This window comes from Hylobates moloch, unplaced genomic scaffold (assembly GCF_009828535.3).
Source record: "Hylobates moloch isolate HMO894 unplaced genomic scaffold, HMol_V3 SCAFFOLD_14, whole genome shotgun sequence".
Classification (NCBI taxonomy): domain Eukaryota; kingdom Metazoa; phylum Chordata; class Mammalia; order Primates; family Hylobatidae; genus Hylobates; species Hylobates moloch.
The window spans coordinates 31,132,628-31,147,696 of record NW_026652289.1 but is presented as its reverse complement, the minus strand read 5'-3'; the positions used below and the strand labels follow the sequence as shown (position 1 = coordinate 31,147,696).

The 15,069-nt window shown below is 34.9% G+C and overlaps 1 protein-coding gene across 1 annotated transcript in view; it reads right to left on the bottom strand.

Annotated features, from left to right (window-relative positions):
* Positions 1-15,069, bottom strand: part of LIPI (lipase I) — a 111,856-nt gene that overhangs the window by 47,879 nt on the left and 48,908 nt on the right. The window contains exons 6-8 of the mRNA XM_058427340.1: positions 9,556-9,645; positions 8,407-8,574; positions 6,593-6,697 (exon numbers count right to left, since the gene is read on the bottom strand). Coding sequence (XP_058283323.1) covers positions 6,593-6,697; positions 8,407-8,574; positions 9,556-9,645 — 363 coding nt within the window. The remainder of the gene's footprint in view (positions 1-6,592; positions 6,698-8,406; positions 8,575-9,555; positions 9,646-15,069) is intronic.

The following is a 15,069-nucleotide window of genomic DNA, read 5'->3' as shown; positions in this document are numbered from 1 at the left end:
CTGGACTACCGAACTTTAAGATAATACATTTTTATTGTTTTAAGCCACCAAATTTGTGGTAATTTGTTAGGGGAGTTATAGAAAATCAATATACATTTTGATACAAATAATGTGATACAGCTATAAAAAACATATACAAGTGGAAAAGTGGCTTCTAAATTAGAAATGGGAAGAAGCTGGAAGAATTTTTAGGAACGTAATAGGAAAACCTAGATTTCCTTGAATAAATTGTTAGTAGAAATGTGCTAGTAAGGACACAGGAGGAAATAAGGAACATGGCAGAGAAAATACACATTGCAAAAAGGCTGTTGGTGAGAAATATGGATGTCTAATGGAATGAATAAAGATGTTAATCTTGCCATTGTTGAGGACTCAAATGGAAATTAGAAATATATTATTGGAAACTGGTAGAAAAAGAATCCTCACTACATCGTGGCAGGTAGCTTAGTGGAATTATGTACTGCAATTTATGTGGAAAGCAGAAATTGTAAATGAAGAAATCAGAAATTTAACCAAGGGGATTTATAAGACAGGGGTTGAAAGTGTGGCCACAGTTCCCCTTGGTGCTCATCGTGAATTGTGTGAGGAAAGACAGAAATTGAGATGAAACTGTTAAATTAAAAAGAATCCTGACTTGCTGATTTGGGAAATCCTGAGCCTAGCAAGTTTACTAAGATACCTACGTTAAGAAATTTATCATTGGGAAATGAAGCTCTAGAGAAAAATCTGAGGGTGTAGCTGGGACAACCATTTCCCTCAGAAAGATTTTAAAAATCAGAGCATTTAGTCACACAAAAGGGTCTTTGAAAATATTAAGCACATGACTCACAGATTCCTTTAGCCATCTCAGCAGAGGCCAATAATAGAGGCAGGGTTGTCTAGAAAAAATATGGAGGAGTCTCTTTTTTAATAGAATGACTCTCTGTGACATATACGGAGATCTACCAGGCTTTGGAGAATGTTATAGTGGTATAAATAGTGCCAACTTGGACTAAAAGCAACAGAGTACAAAATGAGAGAAAGTTTTGAGGCCTGGAAAATTTCTACAAACAAGAAACAAGATGAAAAAACTACTCAGATGCAAACATATGCTACCATTTATACATTTAAAGAAGAAGGGGGTGAAAGAGAGAGAGAAGGACTCTAAGAGACCAACATGCGAAGCCATGAACCCAGGGAGCACAGCCATGAACCACAGAGAATTATTCCCAGGCCTTTAAATCAGATGGAGCTTGCCTGGCTGAATTTAAAAATTGCATGGAGTGTTGACTCTATTTTTCTTCTCATTTTCTTCTCTTTGAACAAGAACGCCTATAACTGGTATCGTATCCCTCTCTCATCATTGTATTTGAGGAGGAGGTAATTTGATTCCTGAGATTCACAGGTTCACAGATGAAGAAAAATTATGTCCAAGTACCTATATCCAGAGCTTTAGCCAAATCTGATTTAGATGAATTAGACAACAAGATTTAGAACTTTGTATCTGTTGAGTTTAGAGGAGATTTTTTACTCTAAGTTGATGCTGTAATGACTTGATGATGTCTGAGATCAGCCAACAAAATATTACTTTATACCCAAAAAAGCAGAATACACACGTATTGCCAGTACCCATGAAGCATGAGCCTAGAGAGATCAATCCTTGACTACTAAAATACCTCAGGACATTGTTAAAAAATTCATACAGAGTTTGATTTCCAGCCATAATAAAATTAAACTAAAGATCGGTAACAGAAAGACAACAGGAAAATTTCTAAACTGTAGAAATTAAACAGCATGCTTATAAATAACCCGTGGTCAAAGAAGAGTTCTCTAAAAAATACATAGAACAGAATAAAAAAGATACAACATACCAAAACACATGAGACACAGCTGAAGCAGTACTGAGAGGAAATTTCACAGACTAAATGATTACATTAGAAATGAAGAAATATCTGAGGCTAATAATTTAAGTTTCTGCCTCAAGAAAATAGAAAAAGAACAAAATAAACCCAAATAGAGTAGAAGAAAAGATGTGTGTGTAGAAATATATATATAAAAAAATATATATGTGTGTGTAGAAATATATATATATATAGAGAGAGAACAAAGCAGGAATTAATGAAATTTAATAAAAGAACATGATAGAAAATTAAACAAAAATCTGATTATTGAATAAAAACAATAAAATCAATAAACCATTTTTTCTAGCAAGACAGACAAAATAAAGAATCAAGACACAAAATCACTGTTAGGAATAAAACAAAAGGCATTACCAAAGATAATGCAATCATTAAAAAGATAATTTTAAAAACCTACTGTTCATAATTCAACACCTTAAAAAAAATGGACCAATTCCCCAAAAACCACAAACTACAAAACCTCAACCAAGCTGAAATAGATAATCCAAGTAGTCTTAAAATTATTAAATAAATTAAATTTGTAGTAAAAACTTCCTCCCAAAAAAGTCTCCAGACCCAAATAGTTTCACTGGAAAATTCTGCCAAACATTTAAAGAATTAATACAAATCTTGCATGATCCCTTCCAGAACAGACAATAGAGAAGGGAAAACTTGCCCGCTTTTTTTATGACGTTGTATTATTATAGTAGTACGAATACACTATTACTCTTATGCCAAAACCAGACAAAGACAGTAAGCAAGGAACACTACTAACAAATACCTCTTATGAACTTAGAAAAATTCTCAATAAAATATTAACAAATGAAATTCAACAATGTATTTAAAAATATGCACTAAGCCCAAGTAGAATTTATTACTGGAATGCAAAGCTTGTTTAACATTCTAGAATCAATTAATGTAGTTCAACATATCAACAAACTAAAGAAAAAGATTATATGATCATATCAATTATGCATAAAAAGTATATGGCAAAATCCAACACATATTTATGAGGTAAAATTCTTGGCAAGTTAGGAATAGAGGGAAACTAACTCAATTTTATAGTGTATCTACAAAAAAACTATAAGTCACATCACACTTTAATGGCAAAAGATTGGATTTTTTTTCTCTAAGGCAAAGGTATCTGTGCTTACCACTATTATTCAAAATAGCACTGGAAGTTCTAGCCATGGCAATAAGTAGATTTAAAAAAATTAAATGCACACAGATTGTAATAGAAGAAATAAAAGCATTCTTATTTGCAGAAAACATAATTGCTTACATAGAAAATTCCAGTGAATCTATTGTTTTAACCTAGAAACAATAAATGAACTCAGCAAGGTCCCAGGAAACAAATTCAACACAAAAGATGCAATCTCATTTCTATATACTAACAATGAATGTGGAGATACCAAAATTTAGAAATACATTTTACAATTACTCCCCAAAATGAATATGCGGTATACACACAACAAAAGACGCACAGGATTTGTATGTTGAAAATTATAAAATGCTGACTGAAGAAATCAAAGAATCAAAGTATATGGAAAGACATATCATGTTCATGAATTAGAATATTCAGCATGGTAAAGATATCAGCTCTCCCCAAATTGAAAGATATGTTTAATGTAATTTCTGTTGAAACCTCTGACAAATTTTTGCAGATATAGACAACGTTATGCTAAAATTTATATTGAAATGCACATACACTAGAAGATCTAAAATAATCATGACAGAGAAGAATGAAGAGGAAATAATCAGTCTACTTGATATTAATGCTTACTATATAGCTACATTAATTAAATGCAATGTGGTAATAGAAAAAGAAATGAGCACATGCATAAATGAAAAAATATATATATCAAAATACAGACCCAACACAAATAGGTACAAAAATATGTCAAACGTATCAATATATATTGATATCTATGTTATATATCTGTATCTACAGAGTTATATTTTAACCAATTGTTGATAAAGACGCAAAAGCACTTAATAAAAGAGAACCTGTCAACAAATGATGCTGGAGCTATAAAAAAACTAAATAGAAATGGATTTCAGATGTAAATGTAACACATAGAACTATATTATTTTTAGAAAAAATTATAGGAGAAAACCCTCAGGACCTAGGGCTCAACACAGAGTTCTTAGAATTGACACCTAAAGCATGATACGTACCTAAAATAATGATCAATTACTCCTCATCAAAACTAATCACTTTTTCTCTGCCAATGCTTTTGTGAAACAGATAAAAAGACAAGTTTCAAACTGTGTGAAAATATTTGTAGATCCAATATTGACAAGGACTAGTTTAGAAATTGTATAAAGAATTATCAAAAGTCAACAGCTTAAAAAAAAAGCCCAATTGAAAAATGTCCAAAAGACATGAATACACATTTCACCAAAGATGATAAGTAGAAGAAATAGTCAATATAATCAGCCATCAGGGCAATGAATACTAAAACCACTGAAGTATCACTGTATGATTGTTGGAATGCTTAAGAATTTTTAAAATAATGACACCACCAAATTCTGAAAAAAATCAGAAAAATTAGATCACTTATATTTTAATTGGGATAATGTAAAGTGGTACAGTCACTCCAAAAAATGTCAAATTTTTTCAAAGTTAAATGTGCAGTTAGTTTCTGTCCCAGCAATAACACTCCTGGGAATTTATGACAGATAAATGACGTATTCATACAAAAACTTATACACTGCATTCAAGCAGCTTTATTTGTCATAGCCAAAACCTAAAAACATCCCAGATGCTCTTCAACAGGTGACTGGTTAAACAAATGGTGGTACATCCTGTATCTATGTAAATGTATATGTATATTCCATAAATAGCATCTATATATAGACATATATCCCTATAGATATATATGTAATATATAGTTATACATAATATATAGTAATATAGGTAGATAGTAATATATTTTTATCTATAGATATATAATATCTATTATATATGACATAATATCTATGTTATATATGTATATTATATATACGTGGGTATAATATCAATATATATTATACATAGATATTATATAGCTATTATATATAGAAATATCTAATATATTGATATCTATAATATATAGATATAATATAGATATATAATATATATTAACATATAATATATACATTATTATATATAATTACATATATTATATAAATATAATATAGATATATGATAGAGATATATGTATGTCCCTATTTATAGATATATAGATATATTATTTCACTCAGCATAGTTCCCTGGAGGTTCATCCCTGTAGCATGTATCAATTCTTCACTATACTTTAGTCGCTGAGTAGTATCCCATAGGAACATATCTCTATCTCTATCGTTAGATAGATTGATATATATTGGTACATATATCATATCTCTGGATATATTACTATGGAATACTACTCAGCGACTAAAAGTATAGTGAATCACTGATACATGCTACATGGATGAACCTCCAGGGAACTATGCTGAGTGAAAAAATAAGCCAATTAAGAAGGTCACATGCTGAATGATTCTCTTTATATAACAATCTTGAAATAACAAAGTTCTAGAAATGTATGAATGGATACCAGGGATTGGAAACCAACAAGCGGGGGGATGGGGTACATAGTTATAAAGGCACAACACAAGGATTCCTTGTGGTGATGAACTGTTCAGCAGCTTCATTTTGGTGGTAGATACAGAGCCCTATAAATATGACTATTTTGTATGGAGCCAAATACACATATAGCCACACACACAGGCAAGCGTATAGGAAAATTTGATTAAGATGGGTGCATTGTATCAATGTCAATATCCTGCTACTACCCTATGGCACTGCAAAATGTTATCATTTAAGGGAACCAAAGTATATACAGTATCTCTGTGTATTATTTCTTACTTCTACATGTAAATCTGAAATTAACTAAATCAAATTTTTAATTTGAAAAATGGACAGCCCCAATTCTGTTTGATAGGACACATCACTAATGTTTAAAGAATAATATATTGAAGTTGGTAGTGACTGTGACTGGAAGACATTAAAAATGACTGACCTAAAATATTTTATGAGAATCTATTTTAAGTACTTATCTCTCAGTAATCAAAATTAATGACAGTAATTCAAAACTTCCTCCATAAGATTCTTCACATAAAAAGGACTCATTTTATTTACAAACCACTTCCAGTTTTTCATTTCCAAACAGAATAATTTTGCTTTCTTTAATACTTCCTTATAAATCTAATTATTTATTATATTTCTATGAGATTCTCTCCTCTTCCACAAGTTTTCTCCTCTTATCTAACTCTAAATGTATTATGAGGATTACTATTTTCTTGTCCTTTTTTATATTTATATATTTATAATCTAGTTTTATTAATAATGGGTGTTCATACTATATATATATACATATATATATTGCAGGCTCCTTAATATGTTACATGCCAAAATAACTCTAGAGGTGAAAAGGGCAATATGCAAATTTAGGATAAAGGAGTGCAACCTTGATTGTTTCTTTGGGAAAATATTACTCAAGCATCTCTCCATTTTATCTAAAAAAAGATCAAGTCCTTAGTTGAATTTGTCCCACTGGCTATAGCAAATTTTAAATTTGCCTAAAAGAACATGATAGAATTTGAGTGGGTGCAAAGAACACTTTGAATCAAAGGCAGATTAGTGCCAAAAAAACTAAAAATTTGTTTATTTGTTAAAATTGTTAATAACTTACTACAGAATGGATATGTACCACTTGTATCCAAAAACACAGTGGTCCTAAGAGGTCTTCCTTCCATCCTTTCTTTTAGAACATCTTTAAATAGCTTGGCTTGATAACCTGAGATTTGAGAAATAGAACATTAGAAATTGGATTTCCATCAAATAACAAAAATGTCAAATCACTAGAGTAACTAAAAGATCAGTGTGTATAATCATCATCATGATCGTCATGGATTTTGATAACTTAAAAAGCATTTTTTCAAATAATGTAGCATTCCACTTATTTTAATTACAATAACAACTCTTAAATTCAGGATTCACAAATAAATCTGCTCCCTGAAAATCTTATCAGAGCTTAGCATACTCCATCCATATGGCTATAGTCCATTTGTAGAAGTTTTACTGTTATAAATTCAGAATTTTACCTGTAATTCTTTCTAATAAATTCAGCAGAGTAAATTGACTACATAAAACTTAAACATAGAATATAGCTCCATGAGTATAGCTCCCTAATTCTCTAATACGTATAATACATACAGATATGGCATGCATGCGTCTACATTATATATATTATATACATGTAGTATAGGTATACTTTACATGTACTATATGTTGTGCATATAATATACATATTTCAGATACATATATTATGTGTACATATAGAATATTTATTATATATAATATGTTGATATATTGATAAAAATTACTTATAAAATAAACTTTATATTAATATATATTTCATATGCCTCATGTATTTCTTTGTTCCCACACTGCTACCTCCAAATTTGAGATTTGAATATGGTAGAAAGAATAGTAAATTAAGAATTTAGAGGTTTTACTCAAGTTCTAACTTATGCCTTTACGTAATTTATATATTCACTCTGGGTTACAATTTTCTCATTACATGGAAGAAGGATGAGGCCAGAAATGCAATCCACAACAGGAGGTCTGAAGAAAACTAATCCCACATGATGTCCTATAGACAGGAAGGTCTATGAGAAAAATCAAATTGGCAATGCCTGAACAGTGCATACCCCTCCTAGGGTGTTCTCAATGTGTGCTGATCCTGCTTCAGCATTTGGTTTAATTTAGCCTTTGTAATCACTACCTATTCCTTGAACCCCTCTGGCTTTGGAAACATCTCTGGGGAATTCTGCCATGATGCTGACCAGATGTTTACATGCTCATGGCATGTTTGGATCTGGTGCTCTTTTTGACAAACGCTGAGCAAACAGCCTCTGAAATTCTTTCCAGTTCCAATATTATATTTTTATGTGGATTTTTTTCTCTATAGTTTCCTATTGGCAGGTTTTAGTTATCAGAAGTAGCAATACTTAACTGCTCTTAGCAGGTTTATCCATTTAGAAGGTGTGAACCATGTTTCATGTCTACTTGCTGATAGCAAATGAGAAGCTAACCATGGCTCACACCTCTTCACTTGTTCCTAAAACCTCCAAAAAAAAAAAAAAAAAAACCTCAGTGTTGCCAAGACTGTGCAAGTTTCTTTCTTTAAGTGAAAATATAGTTGGATGATAGTTAGATATTTTTGTATATCAGGAACAAGGATCATTATAAAGCCACCTAATCTGCCCACTACACTGAACATAAAAAGGCAGTTGATCATGTTCCTCTCTTTAAATATATTAAAAATGTTTAGTAGGGAATGAAATATTTACTCTGTACCACATCTCTACAGATGATTTTCCATAAAATGGTCATGTATTAACAAGTAAACAGAGTGCACAGTTAAGCTTCCAGCAGAAAATACTAACAATTATGTTATTTATATTAAATAAGAATGATAGTAACTATAATAATCTCTCTTACCCAGCTGAGGACATGATTTTTCCTTAAAACAGTCACAGTCCACACATAAGCTGGTCTTGTAATCTTTGTATGAACGACAAGGAAATGAAATAAAATTGCAGTTTGTTTCTAAAGATGCCATGAACAAGTGGACTGCTCTCTGGTGGTTGCATTTAATGAAATGAATTCCTTAAGAGTTAAAAAAAAAAAAGCAAAGAACTGTAGATGTATTAAGCCATGTTCAAGTACATTTAAAAACAAAGATGAAGTTTTGCTAAATACTATGTACCTTATGAATATTACTGACTATGATACACAGTTTTATGTCAAACCACTAAACAAATAGTACCAATGAAAACTTAAATTTAGTATGTCTTTTGCATGAGATTTATAATACATTTTTAAAGTAATAATTAACACAGCAAAAATGTTTCATTTCAGTGTTTCACAAGCTCTACACAGTGCTACTATACTTAATAACTAGTGTACATATCTTTTCCTTCTAATTCTGCACTCCTAACCTTTCCACCTAATGACAAAGATGACCATGAAGCCAGCTGACATTAAAACTTTATTACCTTCCTTTTCTTTTCCAACCCCTTTTCCAACCTTGCACATCCTCATCCTTTTCACCAAACTTCTTTAGCTACAGTGGCCTTTGGTCACGTGTTATTTGACTAGTTGCTGTTGTGGACCTAAGAACATTTCTTGCAATGGCTCTGATATGAGCCAAATTCCACACCTGGGGAAGTTGCTCAGCTATCTTTATGTACAGAAAAATCAAGTGTCAAGAGTTCTTAAATTTGTCTTTGTACAGTAATATTGTGATGGTTAAGATAAAATCCTGAGATCAAAATTGTATTATACGATACTTGAGCTACATGTGCTTCCTCAATGACTTACAACTTCTCCTAATGTTTAAAATGATGAACTAAAATTATTAAAAATATAATATAAGAGGTCTCATCTATGACCAAATGGATGTCTTCTGGTAACCTTTATGAGCTAAGCATGGTCAAATTAAACCACTGTTAACCAATAACTCTCTTGAGTCATGGGCAATGATGATGAAATCAAAACACTGCCTACAGATTAAGAGGGGAAAAGTAAGTTATTTTCTTTCATCATTTCAAATACTATGTAATTCATTCAAAAATACTGTCAGTATACCTGAGAAAATTGATTTAGGACAGCCAGGTTGTTTATTTCCTCCATTTGGATAAAAATCTATATGTCCCAAGGGCTCTTGAATGCCTAAACCTGAGAAGAAATGCACCCAAGAATCATAACGTGTATATAATCAGGTGAGTATCTTGCATAAAACAAAATATCCTATAAAATCCATTGGAAGTTACTCTTTAAATATTAGAATTGAAAATAAGTGCTGTTTTTATAAAGATAAGTTTTTTCTATAAATTCTTCATGAAAAGTATATTTCATTAATTTAATATATTTGCCAGTCACCAGTTTACTATGGGTCAGTCACAGTTTTTTGTGGTATGAACGCATAAGTGAAAAAAGAAATAGAGCAAAATTCTTTGCAGTCAAAAATACTTTATAGTGGAAGGAAACCATAATAAAAAGTAAATACAGAGTGTGTCAAATAATAATAAGTGCTATGGAGAACAGTTAAGTAGAACGAGAGGACAGGAAGGGTCTGGTGAGGGTAGTAGTTGCATGTTTAAGTTATTTGGTTTAGGAGTTTGCCACTTGAAGAAGTTGGAGTGGAGCAAAAATGTGAAGGATGTGAGGCAGTGATCCCAGTGGATATTTGCGTGAATGCACTCGGAGAAGAAGCCATCACGGCTGAAGCCTAATGTGTAAGAGGGAGCTTTGGAGCAAAGGAAGCCAAGTCCTACAGAGCCTTTTCGATCAGTGTGATGATTTGCTTTCACTTTGGGTCATAATTTCTAAGACCTGCTGGTGCTGGATTCACTAACTGGAAAAAATCTAAAAACTAAGTTGCCTTGGGTGGAGCAGTTTGTCAGGGTGACATGAAACACATAGCTTTGATTCAAGGGTTTATGTAGCCCTGTAGATCATTGGACCACTGGCGAATGTACAGATTCTGAGCCCATTACCAGCATATAACTCAGAGAAGCCTTAACAGTGAAAAGGGCTAGCAAGCTCAGAATACTCAGGACTGTGATTTGATACAAAATTGTGTTGCCAAATAAGATTACAATGCTTTAATCTGGGGCACAAAAGATTTCCTACAACACAGTGAACTCATGAAAGACATCAGCAATAGATTTAGCATAAAACAAAGATAAATAGATGGTTCTGACAGTAAGGGTTTAGATGCTGCAACTTGACTTAGTTCTAGGATGTAACAGAACCTCTAATGAGTTGTTAGTAGCACATGAGAACACTGGGCATGTACACTGAGGCTGGGGAGAGGGGAGAAGAGCACTATTTAATGGGTAAGGAAAGACCAAGGACAATGTAGATGACTTATGACAGGTCCCTAGAATTCAGGAAAGCATATATATGACTTGATTGGGACAATGGTGAGGGTATGCTAGCCAGTCTGTCTTAAAATCGCATCATTTTCTTAGCCCGTGAAATTTATGCAAGGAAAGGCACGCTTCCCAAATAAGACCAAAAAGTTTTTAAAACAAGAAAAAAATTTAACAGTGTCAGAGATTTGTGAAATTTCCTCATATATGAACTCGACATGTAGTTCCAAGACTAGGGGTTTCCAGTTTGGAACTGTCATTTTCTCCAATCTGCCACTGAAGGAGACTCAAACCAACAGGACTGCTTAGGAATCAGGGGGAGAAAAAGAAATTTGTCATTAATTTACAAGCAGCCCTTGATTCAGGCATGTCATTTCCCTTTTATCAGATGGGGTGGGGGGCAGCTTGGTCTGCTTAGATCATTCATTCTCTTGGTTTCAAGAAGGGTGGGGAGAGCAGCTATGACTTTTTAATTTTCCTTTTATTGTAAAATATAACTCATGCAGAAAAAGAACATTAAACATAAATCTATAGGCTAATTACTACAAAGCAAGCAGCCATGGGGCTACCACACTCATGTAAAGAAATAGCACCTAGGAGCTCCCAGTGTGCCCTTACCCAGCCACAAGTTTCTCTCTGTCCCCTAATCGCTAACCCATCCTCTTTTTTTAAAAAATAAAACCATCTGTTGTTATTATTTTATGTTTTTGAAATGGAGTCTGGCTCTGTCACCCAGGCTGGAGTGCAATGGCATGATCTCTGCTCACTGTGATCTCTGCCTACAGGGTTTAAGCAATTCTCCTGCCTCAGCCTCCCAAGTAGCAGGAACTAAAGGTGCATGCCACCATGCCCAGCTAATTTTTGGTATTTTTAGCAGAGATGGGCTTTCACCATGCCAGCCAGGCTGGTGTCGAACTCCTGACCTCGTGATCCCCTGCCTCGGCCTCCCGAAGTGCTGGGATTACAGGCGTGAGCCACCACACCTGTTTTTATTCTTTACCTTCTAAGGATGACTCCCAAAACCCTATAGTTTAAATTTCCCCTTTGTGAAAAAATATATGAACTTACTCATATTTTATGTAGGCTTTTGTTTCTGGCTTTTTAGATTATTAGTATGTTTGTGCTATTAATCCACGCTGTCAGGTGTAAAAACAGTCATTTATTGTCATATAGTATTTCATTGTATGAACATATCACAACTTATTTTTCCATTCTCCTATTGTGGTACATTTGTGTTGTTTCCAATTTGAGGCTAATGTGTTCAAACTATGAAAATTTTGAACACATATATTAATGCATATGTGAAGGTATATCTGTTGGTTATATACCTAGGAGTGGAATTTTATAGAATATGAGTATCTTTGATTTTAATAAATAATGCTGAATAGTTGTACCATATCTTTGCCAATAAATGGTCTTCTCAAGCTTTTGAATTTTAAGCATGTGGCTTCTTATTTGGGTTTCAATTTATATTTTTTTCTTACTAACTTTAAGAACTTTTTATATGTTTATTGCCTATTCAGAATGTATCCTTCATAATGTCCTGACTTTTTCTTAACTAGGTTATCTTTGTCTTTATTACTGACTGATAGTAGGTCTTTCTCTCTTTTCCTGCTTTTTTTTTATGGCTTGCTGTTCACATTCTTAAAGTATTTATAACATTCTGAATTTTTATATAATCTGACATTTTAATCTTTTCATTTGGGTTAGAAATTTTTGTGTACTTTGGGAAAATATTATTCATCATCCCAGTGTTATAAAGGCTTTAAAAATAAAAGCTCAGGGGGTGGAGCCAAGATGGCCGAATAGGAACAGCTCCGGTCTCCAGCTCCCAGCCCCAGCGACACAGAAGACGGGTGATTTCTGCATTTCTGCTTGAGGTACTGGTTTCATCTCACCAGGGAGTGCCTAACAGCGGGTGCAGGACAGTCGGTGAAGCGCACTGTGCGCGAGCCGAAGCAGGGCGAGGCATCGCCTCACTCGGGAAGCGCAAGGGGTCAGGGAGTTCCCTTTCCTAGTCAAAGAAAGGGGAAACAGACGGCACCTGGAATATCGGGTCAGCCCCATCCTAATACTGCGCTTTTCCAACGGGCCTGGAAAACGGCACACTAGGAGATTGTGTCCCGCACCTGGCTTGGAGGGTCCTATGCCCACGGAGTCTCGCTGATTGCTAGCACAGCAGTCTGAGATCAAACTGCAAGGCGGCAGCGAGGCTGGGGGAGGGGCGCCCGCCATTGCCCAGGCTTGCTTAGGTAAACAAAGCAGCCAGGAAGCTCGAACTGGGTGGAGCCCACCACAGCTCAAGGAGGCCTGCCTGCCTCTGTAGGCTCCACCTCTGGGGGCAGGGCACAGACAAACAAAAACTCAGCAAGAACCTCCACAGACTTAAATGTCCCTGTCTGACTGACAGCTTTGAAGAGAGTAGTGGTTCTCCCAGCACGCAGCTGGAGATCTGAGAACGGACAGACTGCCTTCTAAAGTGGGTCCCTCACCCCTGAGCAGCCTAACTGGGAGGCACCCCCCTAGTAGGGACAGACTGACACCTCATTCAACCGGGTAGTCCTCTGAGACAAAACTTTCAGAGGAACTATCAGACAGCTGAATTTGTGGTCTCACGAAAATCCGCTGTTCTGCAGCCACCGCTGCTGACACTCAGCCAAACAGGGTCTGGAGTGCACCTCCAGTAAACTCCAACAGACCTGCAGCTGAGGGTCCTGTCTGGTAGAAGGAAAACTAACAAACAGAAAGGACATCCACACCAAAAACCCATCTGTACATCACCATCATCAAAGACAAAAAGTAGATAAAACCACAAAGATGGGGAAAAAACAGAGCAAAAAAACTGGAAACTCTAAAAAACAGAGCACCTCTCCTCCTCCAAAGGAACGCAGTTCCTCACCAGCAACGGAACAAAGCTGGATGGAGGATGACTTTGATGAGTTGAGAGAAGAAGGCTTCAGACGATCAAACTACTCTGAGCTACGAGAGGAAATTCAAAACAATAGCAAAGAAGTTAAAAACTTTGAAAAAAAATTAGAAGAATGGATAACTAGAATAACCAATGGAGAGAAGGGCTTAAAGGAGCTGATGGAGCTGAAAGCCAAGTTTCGAGAACTACGTGAAGATTGCAGAAGCCTCAGTAGCAGATGCGATCAACTGGAAGAAAGGGTATCGCTGATGGAAGATGAAATGAATGAAATGAAGAGAGAAGGGAAGTTTAGAGAAAAAAGAATAAAAAGAAATGAACAAAGCCTCCAAGAAATTTGGGACTATGTGAAAAGACCAAACCTACGTCTGATTGGTGTACCTGAAAATGATGGGGAGAACGGAACCAAGTTGGAAAACACTCTGCAAGATATTATCCAGGAGAACTTCCCCAATCTAGCAAGGCAGGCCAGCATTCAGATTCAGGAAATACAGAGAACGCCACAAAGATACTCCTCGAAAAGGGCAACTCCAAGACACATAATTGTCAGATTCACCAAAGTTGAAATGAAGGAAAAAATGTTAAGGGCAGCCAGAGAGAAAGGTCGGGTTACCCACAAAGGGAAGCCCATCAGACTAACAGCTGATCTCTCAGCAGAAACTCTACAAGCCAGAAGAGAGTGGGGGCCGATATTCAACATTCTTAAAGAAAAGAATTTTCAACCCAGAATTTCCTATCCCGCCAAACTAAGCTTCATAAGTGAAGGAGAAATAAAATACTTTACAGACAAGCAAACGCTGAGTGATTTTGTCACCACCAGGCCTGCCCTAAAAGAGCTCCTGAAGGAAGCACTAAACATGGAAAGGAACAACCGGTACCAGCCACTGCAAAAACATGCCAAATTGTAAAGACCATCGAGGCTAGGAAGAAACTATAGCAACTAACGAGCAAAATAACCAACTAACATCATAATGACAGGATCAGATTCACACATGACAATATTAACTTTAAATGTAAATGGGCTAAATGCTCCAATCAAAAGACACAGACTGGCAAACTGGATAAGGAGTCAGGACCCATCAGTGTGCTGTATTCAGGAAACCCATCTCACGTGCAGAGACACACATAGACTCAAAATAAAGGGATGGAGGAAGATCTATCAAGCAACTGGAAAACAAAAAAAGGCAGGGGTTGCAATCCTAGTCTCTGATAAAAAAGACTTTAAACCAACAAAGATCAAAAGAGACAAAGAAGGCCATTACATAATGGTAAAGGGATCAATTCAACAAGAAGAGCTAA